The 12,648-nt window shown below is 38.1% G+C and overlaps 3 protein-coding genes across 3 annotated transcripts; 1 reads left to right on the top strand and 2 right to left on the bottom strand.

Annotated features, from left to right (window-relative positions):
• The first annotated feature begins 273 nt into the window (after positions 1 to 273).
• Positions 274 to 2,206, top strand: MCT1 (MEI2 C-terminal RRM only like 1). Its single transcript, XM_059581066.2, has 4 exons — positions 274 to 827; positions 1,529 to 1,642; positions 1,732 to 1,891; positions 2,015 to 2,206. Exons 1-4 carry the CDS (start codon positions 274 to 276, stop codon positions 2,204 to 2,206), a joined length of 1,020 nt encoding a protein of 339 aa, XP_059437049.2.
• A 3,440-nt stretch (positions 2,207 to 5,646) lies between these two features.
• On the bottom strand, positions 5,647 to 7,266 carry LOC132163798 (small ribosomal subunit protein uS13c). The gene is made up of 3 exons (XM_059574173.2): positions 7,068 to 7,266; positions 6,037 to 6,261; positions 5,647 to 5,958 (listed from the first exon to the last, which is right to left on the bottom strand). The coding sequence occupies exons 1-3, from the start codon at positions 7,179 to 7,181 to the stop codon at positions 5,791 to 5,793; spliced, it is 507 nt and encodes a 168-aa protein (XP_059430156.2). The 5' UTR covers positions 7,182 to 7,266; the 3' UTR covers positions 5,647 to 5,790.
• Positions 7,267 to 8,312: 1,046 nt separating this feature from the next.
• LOC132164005 (small ribosomal subunit protein uS13m) lies at positions 8,313 to 11,316 on the bottom strand. The gene is made up of 3 exons (XM_059574415.2): positions 11,104 to 11,316; positions 8,889 to 9,119; positions 8,313 to 8,754 (listed from the first exon to the last, which is right to left on the bottom strand). Exons 1-3 carry the CDS (start codon positions 11,170 to 11,172, stop codon positions 8,593 to 8,595), a joined length of 462 nt encoding a protein of 153 aa, XP_059430398.1. The 5' UTR covers positions 11,173 to 11,316; the 3' UTR covers positions 8,313 to 8,592.
• Positions 11,317 to 12,648: the final 1,332 nt, after the last annotated feature.

The raw sequence follows: 12,648 nt of genomic DNA, 5'->3' as shown, positions 1-12,648 counted from the left end.
TACTGCAGAGATTTTTTTCCCAGAAAAATGTATAACAATTCTGCAAAGCTTCCCCATTTCACATGCCAGCCACGCCCCTCCCCCTCAATCCCCACCGTCCGATCCATCTACAAAATTGTATAACACTCACACCCCTTGCCCTCGTGTCCTTTTCATCCATCGCTTTCCCTCGGTGTGTCTACCTGATACAAGTAGCAGACGACACACATTTTCCAGTCGTTCCAAGCTGTTTGTCCGGTTTTCCCTCCTCCCACTTTTTCTCTCCAACCAAACATGTCAAAGCCTTTGAACCCGAACGCCCAGTCCTTCCACCCTGAAAAGGAGGTTCTCGCCATCACCTTCGCCTTCTCTCGCCGGCAGCCGCAACAGCTTCTTCTGCCTTTGCTTCCTCTGTCGCAGGCGTGGCCGCCGGTTCCGGCCTTCCTCCCGGACGGGCCTTGTGGTCCGTACGGGCAAGTCATCTATGATGCTGGCGCACAGCCTGAGCCGATTCAGAAGTTGAAGGGTCCCGAGGTGTTTGAAAGGGTGGATAGGGGACCGAGGTGCCAGGTGCAGAGACCGAGGCTTTCGAATCGAAAGGCTAGTAGTGTGAACTGCAGAGGGAAAGTTTGGATCCCAAAGAAAGAAGGGAAGAGTTGTGTAAGTAATGGCGTACTTCCTTTTCCTCCGGTTCTTGAAGTCATGAACAACAACTTTCACAGGGGAAACTCGTCGAAGACGATGAATGCTGCTCCTGCTCGTATTATTCATTTCCCTTCCACTCTTGATGAAGTTATAAGTTCTGACAAAACCACTGTCATGATCAAGAACATCCCCAACCAGTTCATGTGGGCTCTCTCTCTCTCTCTCTCTCTATATATATATATAGGGTACATTTGTTGTTTGTCATGTAACATTTTTATGTCCTCTCGGCGGCTCACACACCACCACTTGTGTCTCCATGATTGTGTTGTGTATAACCAGTCTTCCCCAAGAGAAAGTTGTGGAGGCATTTCTGCCCGAGTACTCTGCAACTTTTTGTCTCAAGCGACTGAAAAAAAGCATGAAAGAGGGAAGTCATTGTTTTTGTCGTCCTTTGTCTGGTTTTTTTTGTCCTTCATCCCATTTTGTAACAAATAATACATTATTGATGTAGCCTCACTTAGAGAGGGCATCAACAATGGGTTTCCTTTTGCACTCGTGTTTGTGTATGTGCACGTGCATGGTGTAGTTGCTTGTGTATAACCAGTCTTCCTGCAACTTTTTATCTCAAGCGACTGAAAAAGCATGAAAGAGGGAAGTCATTGTTTGGTCTTACTTTGTCTGGTTTTTCTGTCCTTCATCCCATTTTGTAACAAATAATATCCGTTGGAGATTTCTGTCTCAGAAAATTATTGATGTAGCCTCACTTTAGAGAGGGCATCAACAATGGGTTACCTTTTGCACTCGTGTTTGTGCACGTGCATGGTGTAGTTGCTTGTGTACATGGATATATTTCGTGCAATTCTTTTATGGCTTGATTAATGTTTTGTCGTCTAACATTTTTCAGAAGGGATGATCTGCTCGCTATACTTGACAAACATTGTCGGGAAGAGAACATGAAGCCAGAGTCACAATCGTGCAAGTCTGCCTACGACCTTGTCTATTTGCCCATGGATTTCAGGTTCATTTGCTTTCCAAATTTCCTATATATATACTCGTCACACCATCGGCGTTTTGGTATAAACTTTATTTTTGGGTTACTTTTTGTAGGAAATTTTGGTATCAGGGGAAGATGACAAATCTGGGGTACGCATTCGTGAATTTTACAAGTTGTAGGGCTGCATTCAGGTTCTTCTTGTCATTTCACAAACACGTTTGGGCCGTTACTGAGAACAAGAAAATATGTGAAGTCACTCTTGCTGAGCTTCAGGTTGATTTCCCATAAAACCCTTTTCAAAATCGTTCATTTTCCATGACTCAATGGGTAGTTCGTTTTGCTTCTTACATTGACATTTTTTTTTCCTTTCTCTTTGTTGGGTTTTGAGGTATGCAGGGAAAAGAGCCGTTGATTGACAGCTTCAAAAACAGGCTCTTCTGGTGTCAAACATCTTCCTTCCTCCCTGCTGTTTTTGAAACTCCAAGGGACGGCTCGAACTTATCCACGTTCACGACGGTTGGCATACGTGTACCTCGCTCACCTCCCAAACGGCAACTTACTCGGGCGTTTCGTTTCCCTAAAACCTAGAAGCATTGCTCTCTCTCTCACTGGCCTCGCTTTTCATTGAAGTTGTATCTGGGAAGTTGTAGATAATGATTAGGTTTTGGTTTTTCTAGGAACCGGTGTTCGTTAACCCATGGTTAGTTAGGGGATTGTGTTGGTTCACGTGACAGCTAATGTTAGCTTAGGAACTACAGCTAAGGAGGTGAAGTCTGTGGCCTCTGTTTTCATTCTCTCCCCGGTGGCTTTTTTGGGTGGTTCGTGGCACAATCTGGGGTGAATTGAAAACATTGGTTTATTTGGATTTTTTTTTTTTTTTAATTATTATTCCTGTAGTGTTAGGATTATATATTAACTTTTCTTGTTATTTTTCTATATCGGAGATATTGAAATAGCTTCAGCTTCCTCTGTTTTCATTCTCTCCCTAGAGAGGAGTAAGTAGGGCTGGCTTAATGCCACAATCTGGGTTGAATTGAAAACATGGGTTTTTCTTTGTTTTGATTATTGAGTGAACCTGTTAATTAATTGTTTATATATGTTTGTTTGAGGGGCATTTTCATCATTTTGGCTAGTCGATGTTAAAATGGTAAGATGGAAGCGCGGTTTTGAAAGAGAAATTGGATGGTTTCTTGAGCAATGTTTCTAATGAAAAGCCACAAAGAAAAGATTTATGCAAAGCTATTAGTTTAGTTTGTAGCAAGATTGCTGAAAGAATATACGTACTCGGTCTGCTATGTTCTTTGTTTGTTCTCCTCGAATGTCAAATAAAAAAAATCGGAGATTTCTTTTTATTTGTCTATATCTTCCATTCCTCTATAAAAGAGCAACTAACTCTTTTGTGAGGAGCTTTGTGTATGCTGGGCACTTTAATTGGTCTCTATCTTTGCATGGCCCATTTGGTTCGCACCAGCTGTTGGGTTACTTGACATGGTTAGCTCTATGCTTCTATTGAACCATTCCAAAGTGGCGCATCCTAAAAGACTCTATTTTGCTTCTAGGATTATGTAACTTAGTCAAAAAAGTAGATATTTCATGCGTTGTAAGTACGTACGCTAATCACCCTGGAAAAAAAAAATGTTGAAATTCAGTCAACAATTGTTTTGGTACGAGGATATGACGATATAACCATTTTGAAGTTCATTGTAACTTAAAATACAACTGACTCAGCCTGCAACATATTGGTGGAAGGCGGCATCACAAGAATAAATTTAAATGAAGTGAGATTGCAGTAAAATAGCTTTAATTTAGGTTGTTCTTTTTAAATGAATGAATTAGACCTCTCTTTCATGCAATAACTACCACCCACACCTAGTGGTGGAGCATTGATAGTGGTGGCATAGCGGTGGGGTGGTAGTATTGCTAGTGATGATGGCGGCGACTCTTGGAAAGAAATAATTTTGACTTTTCAATGACGTGCATTTGAGTTGTTCATTTGAAATGAATGACTCAAATTAGACCTAATGCAGAACATGCAATTCTCGCATTCATCTCCACTTATTTCCGGCACACAACCCCCTCCAAAAAAAAAAAAAAAAAAATCCTATATGGTGGAAACTGACACTTTAAATTTGTTTTTTGATAAGTAGAAACTGTGACCTTAAATTGTAAGCAATAAACCGTTAGAAACTCATTTAATATGGTGGATGCTTTCAACCACCAAAGAACAGAAGTGAAATGAATGATGAATGGGAAACAATGGCAACTACTTAAATTGCACATATGTGGCAAAAAAATATGATTCCAGGCCGGGGAATGAATTGACAGCGACGGAGGAAAATTTGAGTTGGAGTGTATTAATACAAAGAGCAACTTTGTAGCAACTCCGGTGCAGAATTAGGTGGTTCAAATTAAAGGAAGTGAAGGAGATGCCGAGATGGGACTAAACTGCACATCATTGAGGGCAGTACTAGTCAAACTCCGGAGTAAATGTGAGGCTCTGACAAAAAACAAATGTTAAAAGTTGGCACAAAACTTCCCTAATCCATAACAATTAACCCTATAAACTCCCTAGTATCTACTACCTAGTCATTCCAAGCAAACCAGCAGCACAAGTCTTGTACTTTAAGTCAACTGAAAAAAGGTTTACACTGGACAACAACCAGCTCAAGCATAACGTTGGTGACATTCAGGGAAGACAGAAAGGAAGAGATATATTCATAACCGGCAAAAAAACAGTTGCACAGAAAGGCAAATTCCCAGTCAAAAGACAAACCACAGTATCTCTCTTATACATTAGTCACATACAACTTGACTGAGCAAACATTGCGCAGAAAAAAAATGTTTCACTCGGTAACAAAATTAGCCTATTGTATGCGAAAATGCACTTCTCAAAGCAATGAATTACGACTATGGTAAAACAACATAGGATCGAAAAAGTTGCAACACAAACAAAACTTTACGGTTCGTCTCCATTTTTGTGAAACTATTCCTCAAGCAAGGCAGCATAAGTCATTGAAAGGTTTGTGTGAAAGGAAAGCACTATACCCACCCACGGAAGAAGCAAGGCTAGAAATCTACTGATCAAGCAGAAGACTGATCTATTTCATTGAAGGAATAAGGGGGTTCACAGGTAGGAAATCCTCAATAAGCAGAAGGCCAACGAGCAAAGACACTCATCAATTGCTTGTAAAATGAGGATGAGCACCAGCAGGTAATACACTTCCCATACATTCACAACAAGTTTTTTGATGAGTATATCTTAGCAACAAGTTAAGACTTCATATCGACCAGTAAGCTTTTTCATTAAAATTCAGAAAGGAAAAGTATCCAAAGAGCCATATATTTCTCTTGTGTAGGTGTGACAAGAATGGAGATGTTGAAGAGTGAGACAAACTAAATGAAACCAAATAGATTAAAAAGGCTTCCTTAAGGGTATTGCGATTGACATATGCATTTCAAACAAACAATTGCATCAATCCTAGTCATGCATTAAACATTAGCACTTAAAGAACATACATACAGAATAAGCATGATTGAAGTCAAAACCCTGTGTTGGACCCAAAAAAAAAAAAAAAACAAAAACAACATCAAAAGGGTGGAACTATAATCGACTGCACTTGCCGGAACTAACATAGTCCCTTAGTGATAAAGTAGAGCACTAATACCATTAGTCTATATGTAAAAAATATTTCTAGAATTTGACACATTCAAAAAGCAAGCATCTGCATTTCAAATTCATAGCATTCCAAATAGTTCAAAACATCAAGCCTGACCAGGATTCATACAACTTTGCCCAATATTTTGACCAGAATCTTACAAATGTCTGGATTTTATAGTTCGACTGTCACTAAGACAACTTTAACTTTTAATGGTGAACTAACATTAAGCAGCCAAAATTGATGAGCAAAAACTAAATTACTTGTCTACAAGACATGAAAATAATGCATGGTATGTACTGCCAATAATTTCAATTCTAGAAAGAAACAAGATGATACTAGGGGACCCAGGTGGTGGGCGGGGGCAGAAAATGCACATCGAAAGAACAGTTCATTAAGTACAGAAACTGAATCGGATCAACTTGAAGCAATTAAGTTTGTATCGCAAGTTGATTCATATACAAAACCCAGACAACATTTCATCGATAACAAAACGGAGAAGCAAAACTTATTTACTTAACGGGGGGCTTTCTTCTTTCCAGCAATGGCAACCCTCTTACCCTTCAAGGTCCTGCAATTGTTCTTCGTTCGCTGTCCTCTACAAGGCAATCCTTGAATGTGCCGCATCCCTCTATAGCACTGAATCTCTTTCAATCTCCTTATAGCCAGCGCATTGAACCGCCTCTGAAACATCCGCAATCATATCTGTTAAAGGGAAATCCAATCACTTGTCTATATATAGGGAGAACAAGGGGAAGTTACCAGGTCGCCTTCAATCATGTATTTGGTGACTTCGTCACGGAGTGTGATGAGCTCTTCCTCAGATAAGTCCTTGGTAATTTTGTTCTCCAAGTTGAGGTCACAAAGGATTTTTCGGGCTCTGGTACGGCCAATCCCATGAATGTACTGGAGAGAGTACTCAACCCTCTTGTTGTTTGGGACCTCCACTCCTCCAACACGAACAGATTTGATGCTTAGACCACGAACCTACAGAGAATAGATGAGACTAAATTCACACACCAACACGCAAAACCATAACTCCAATCTTAACCACTCAAACTATAATTGGAAACCGATACAAAAATTTAACAAATTTGAATGATATATTTTTCACCTTTGAAATCCAAAAATTGCTTAGACAGAAGAGAGGTATACAAAACCAAAACATCAACTCCAATCCTCTTCCCCCTCCCCTCCCCCCCTAAAAAAAAAAAAATTCAAACCTGCGGTTTTTTAGAAATTCGATTATTTTGGGGCCTAAGCAAACAAAAACCACCAGTAGGTAAGCCTAATCTAAAATTGCATATTCATAACCTTGAACTGAAAACAATAGAAAACAAGGAATTCAATGCCGCATTTTCTTCTTGTTCCTCAAAATTTTCTTCACAGAGAAACCAAAAAGAATAAAAAAAAGCAACATGACATACCCTAAATGCTCCATATAGTACGGAAAACGTGATAAATTGAAAATTTTAGAGGAAAAAAAATGAAAATCTAAACGGAAAATGAGGTTCATATTCACAGTAGCAGTGTAATATTCAAATTTCGAGTTTTTCATTTCACTCCCAACGAATTATTCCCAAGGAAAGCCAAATTTAAACCCAAACCCCCAAAGAAAGGAAAAAAAAAATGAAAATCTAAAAGGAAAATGAGGTTCATATTCACAGTAGCAGCGTCATATTCAAATTTCGAGATTTTCATTTCACTACCAACGAATTATTCCCAAGAAGAGCCAAATTTAAACCCAAACCCCCAAAGAACAGAATACAGTAGCAAAGGTGAGCTCTACGCACCTTAGGAGGACTTGCAATTGGGAAGGAGAGGCTGTTAGAGAGAGCATTTGGGTTTCTTCCGTTGCAGATTAGGGAGAGCGAGGGCGCCAGAGGCATTGCCAGCGTTTGTGCCATTTTCTTCGACTCTCTACGACCAGACTACACGTCACTGCGTCAGTGCGAGAGTGGATGAAGAAGAAGCAGAAGACAGGTGGGTGGTTATGGCTTATCCTTTCTGCAATAGTGGATTACCAGAACTGAATTAGGTCAAGGGCCCAAGGTTTGCACAGCCCAGCCCAAACTAAAGTTAGAAACTTTTATGGGCTAGGCCTACCTCTGAATCAATCTAGATCTTCTAGATTTTAATAGAATTCTTAATCCTCCTTAATTATTATTTTTAGATGATTTTGTAATAAATTCTTATAATTAAATTTTAAAGAACCCATTCTCTACTCCATTAAAATATTTATTCTCACTCTTTAAACTTTTTCTCATTCATTAAAATAGTCATTATCATTAAAATATCAATTAAATTCCATAGCATTACCTAACAATTTTGACAGATAATGTAAGAGATTTCATATAGATTTTCGGTTGTCCAATCACCTACTAGTACAAGTGAGTTCCATATGATGTTACTCACAATACTCGCCCAAATTGTTACAATAAGTACTATGAAATTTTTATGCAAAATGAAGAAAGATAAAGAACTGCTAACAAAATTGGTAAATAAATACATGTAGAGGCATTATAGGGCGTGGTTAGCTATAATTTGAAGAAAACAACAGCTTAAAGAATGAGATGCTAATGCTCAAATAGGTTGATTCACAATTCACCATCAAAGTCATTATTAATGGAGCTATATTACACATCATTCTCCTAATTATTTCTCAACCATTTTTTTTTGCAAAATTACCATTAAATTTGTAAGACCCACATGTAGATTCAAAAATATTCAATAGTGAATTTATTCATCTACTATATGCATGGAGATAGATAAAAGATGGAACAAAAAAGGAATTTTATTTCTTTTTTTTTTTTGGGGGGGGAGGGGGGGATGTGTTAGTCGATCATTTCTTGGACCTCATTGCAGCCACTTAAATCACTGGCTGGGCAGACTAGCCTCTCCCCAATGTGCAGCCTCATCTAAGAAGTAGAATTGTCCAGAAAGAAAAGTGAAATCAGTCACCTTCCTGGGTTTTTAAAGATCGTGAAGATGACTACTTATTTTGAGGTATTGGTTATACTTGGAGTTCTACAACTATGAAAATCCAAACCACCACAATAAAGCTGCACCCATCCAATTGAGTTGCCCTACCGATTTCAAGGCCACAGCTATTAAAGCTTATGTGAAAATACAAAAAATCGAATGCCTGCCCATTCTGGAAAAACCGAAAGCTTATTCCTTGAGAAAATCAAGGACATGAAAAGTCATATGGCATAAAACTTAAAGAACTAAAGTTTCGAAATAGCTACAAATAAAACACCCTTCAAACTGAGTTACATGTCAAAACCGAAGAAATGGAGAAGAGAAGCATCCCAATAGTTAAGCTTTCTTCTTTCCTGGAATTGCAACTGCCTTACCCTTCCAGGTCCGGGCATTGGTGTGAGTGCGCTGTCCTCTGCATGGTAACCCCTGACTATGCCTTATCCCTCTATAGCTCTGAATCTCCATCAATCTTGCTATGTCCTTTGTCACTTGATTGTGCTGAAAATCCAAGTTCAAATTTTGTGAATAACGTAATAATTTTAACGTTTATTGTTTGACATCATTGCATTCAAAACTACAGCAATACTAAACCAAATCCTTGGTTTGTCATAGAGAGAGAGAGAGAGATTTACCAAGTCATGCCCAGTCATGTACCTAGAGAGCTCCTCTCGGAGAGAATAGGCCTCTCTTCCTGTTAATTCCCTGGCGAGTTTGTTCTCAATGCTAAGCTCGGCGAGAATTTGGCGCGCTCTAGAGCGCCCAATTCCATGAATGTGCTGTAGAGCAATCCTCAGGCGCTTGCTGTCTGGAATCTCCCCAACTCCTCCTCCAATATTAATGCATTGGACGCGTACACCACGAAGCTACATAAAACAGAAGACGCCAACACAACACTCAAAACACTATTCTTCAACTTGAATGCGAAGTAAATGTACGAAAAGAAAACCTTTCCAATTTCTGAACCTTAAAATTTTAAGTTACTTGGAACCCTGGAAATCTAAACCTTAACCTGCCTAAGCTTGAACTACATAGACCATGAAATAGACACAAACCATATGGCAATAACATGAAAACCAAATCTTATCATGGTGAATCTATTAGTCTGTTAGATGACAGATTGAACTCTATTGTTTATAATAAAATTAGCAAAGAAGTGATAGGATCCTATCTTATTGTTTGGAATATGAAAGAAATGAATTCAATTTACTTATTTTCCGAAACCATCCTTAGCTAATTGTTTAAAGATTTATACAATGATATGATAATTACAACTTGTTGAGACAACTTCCATCCAACTTGAACAATTCTTCCACTCTATTGACCACAATCTTCTATTTTAATATGGAATGAATTCACTAGCAAATTGCTGCCTCTAAAAACAAAATAAAATTCGTGTGGTGCAGCTGATTTTTTGTCCTCCACATGTTTCATTCTAACAAAAGAATACATACATCGTTTACCTTAAGAAAATCAATTGTGCTTGTGGTTAAAGTACTTAAACACAGAGAGAAAAGGAAAAAGAACTCCGAAATAATTGTCACCCCTACTAACCCCACCCATTTCGACTTTATCTTCTCACTTCTCATCAACCATTTCGCCACCCACCTCAAGATTTCCATCCCAGATGCATAAAGGGAGTGCGTAAGCTTCTAGCATCTCCAATACCCCGAAACGGTGCCTCCACCACTTTCCTCTCGTTCAACCTCATGGCTTTCTTTTCCAAATTGACCACTCCTACGGCCTCCAATTAGAAGCCCTTCTCTCAAACCTAACTGTCCCCAAACTTCAATGGACTTGGCAGACCCATCTACGAGAGGAGAGGAGGGACATCAAAGTATGTGATGGATTCCGTCAACTTTTTTAACAGCCTAGACTAATTTGTTCTTTTTTTTCTTATCCCAAAGAGTGTTAATAATTTTTTAAAACTCATGAATATATTTGTCAAAAATCCAAATTACATGGACAAAAAATGCATTTATCTCGTGTTTTTTTTATCCATTGCAACGGTAATACCGCCTGAGTGGTGTTGTCTCAGTAACATAGGGAAGAAAGTTGAAGAAAGCAAAAAACAAATAAAAAGAAGGCAAGTACGTATCTGTTTGGTTGCCGAGAATATGCGGAGTAGGGAACATTTTGTTAGATCCTCGAGTTTTACCCTTTGTTTTGATTCGTGTATATTAAAAGATTGCAGACAACATTTGATAGGTTTCCTCTCATAGTTTGCGGAGATACATCTATGGTTTATCCAATTCCCAATTTTTGCATTAACATATAACTCTCTCTTAACTAATTCTTCCGATTCCAAAAAGTGGTTGTTAGTACCGGGGGAACCCAGGCAGCACGCTGGGATGGGTATCAATTGATCAGTGGGACACCAATCGGTGGTCTTTTTTGCTAAGGCTTGAAAGATAGCTACCCCACCCACGGTGGGGTGGGGGGCTGGGGGGCAAACGAAGAATGAGATTACTCCGGAATCAATAACAGAAAAAAAAAAAAAAAGACCCTTAAACCCTGTTGGGTAGCCGAGAACATGTCGGAGAAAGAAATGACTGTGTCAGGTGGAGATAGCCAATTGTTAGACACTTATTTCTCATGGTGAATTTCCTCGGAAAGCAAACAAAGAGAATAAGAAATTGAATATAAAAAAAACGAAGCGAACATAATCCTAGCCCATTTCTGTTTGCAAGCATTTCAGATTAAAAAGACATAAGAGAAGAGAGAACATAATACAAAAATGCATAAACCCAAAACCCTAATTCTTTTTCAACCACAAATGCGATGCAGACAATAACAAGACAAAATCATTTGACAAATGGGGCAAATTTAAGGCGGATTATGGAAACTTACCGATAAATTTTGGAGGAGTCGAAGACCAATCTCGGAAACGGTTCCTACTGATCCACGTAAACCAAGCATGATCCTTTACTCAGCAGCACAGGGACTCAATCAACAAACCCCTTCCTTTGCTATGCATTCTGTTTGTTAAATGAGCACCTTGGGCCTGGGCTGGATTTAAGTCCGAAATATCGAAAAATGAGTCCAAAATTCAGTAGATAAGTTGGGCAAAATTTGGTTTCTCAAATGACCAAGGTGGATTGGGCATTAGAGATATATAGGATTAGAGATATAAAGGCTCTGTTTGCCAATGGCTTGGAAAAAGAAAGTGGTCCCAAACTGTAGTAAAATTTGGTTGATGTGTGAAAAAAATAAGAATGTTTGAGATGAAAATGTAAAAAAAATTTGTTTTGTAGTGACTTTTTTATTTGAATAATAGTAAAATGTAATTGATGTGATATAAAAAGTAAAAATGTTGAGAGTTGAATTTGAGATGAATAGTATGGAGCTTTTTTGAGTCAATTGGCAAATAGAGCCATAATGTTTTAATGGAGAAGTGTTAGGGAGCCAAACAAATCAACCCAAACAAATTTTCAAATTGTAAGTAGCAGATAAGGGAGAGAGAATTTCATTTTTTTTAAAAAAATTTAAAAACCCTTATCACGTCAGTTTGAAATGTTTTCTGAGATTATTTGTTTAGCTTCCTAGCACTTCTCGTTTTAACGAGGCCTTATTGAGGTAAATCTCTACAAAAGTAACTGCTTACAAAACTGCTAGTGCTAGCCTCAGTAAAAAAAAAAAATCTATCCGTAGGATTCCATTTTGAATGCAAAATACAGAAGCAAACACTCATGCATTTGGCGGCTATGGGTACTTTCAAATCACACTGACCATGTTATAGCTGAGGCTAGCTCTAGCAGTTTTGTACGCAGCTACTTTTGTAGAGATTTAGGGTTGCAGAAACTCATTCTTGAAGGAGATGCTTTAGATAATAACGAAGGAAGTAATTGGAGTAGAAATAGTCAGATAGTTGAAGATGCAAGGATTTATTGTCAAAATTATTTTTCATGTAGAAATCTAAAAGCCTCGAATCATGCTATAAGCTACACGATTGTGTGGAACATTTTCAGCATTGCTCGTTTTATACTCACAAATGGTTAGCATTTGTAGGTACGTAATGTGTAGTTAATTAGGTTATTGTTGGGATATTTCTATGTGATTTCCTCTACTCTATAGTTTTTTTAAAAAATAAAAATAAAAAATAAAAAAATAAAAAAATAAAAAATAATAATAAAACACAGGGAAAATATGACATGATCCTCTTGTTGTGTATTCAAGCTTTTTTACCTTGAACTTCATTTTTCTTTTTCTTTTTTTAGAGAGAAGTTGAGCAAATTTATATATATGAAAATAAATCAAATACAATGCTTAACTAAGATAATATTATAAATACATTGGGAAAATTCCTCTAGAATAACATATTTCTCCCTTATAGTCAACTCTTCATTTGCAAGTCGATGGGTTGCGCCATTTATAGCGTGCTTTACATGCTTGACT

The sequence above is a fragment of the Corylus avellana genome, chromosome 2 (genome assembly GCF_965113065.1).
Source record: "Corylus avellana chromosome 2, dhCorAvel1.hap1.2, whole genome shotgun sequence".
In the NCBI taxonomy this organism is placed as follows: domain Eukaryota; kingdom Viridiplantae; phylum Streptophyta; class Magnoliopsida; order Fagales; family Betulaceae; genus Corylus; species Corylus avellana.
Note: the sequence above shows the minus strand (reverse complement) of the source record. Positions and strands in the feature narration are given on the sequence as shown.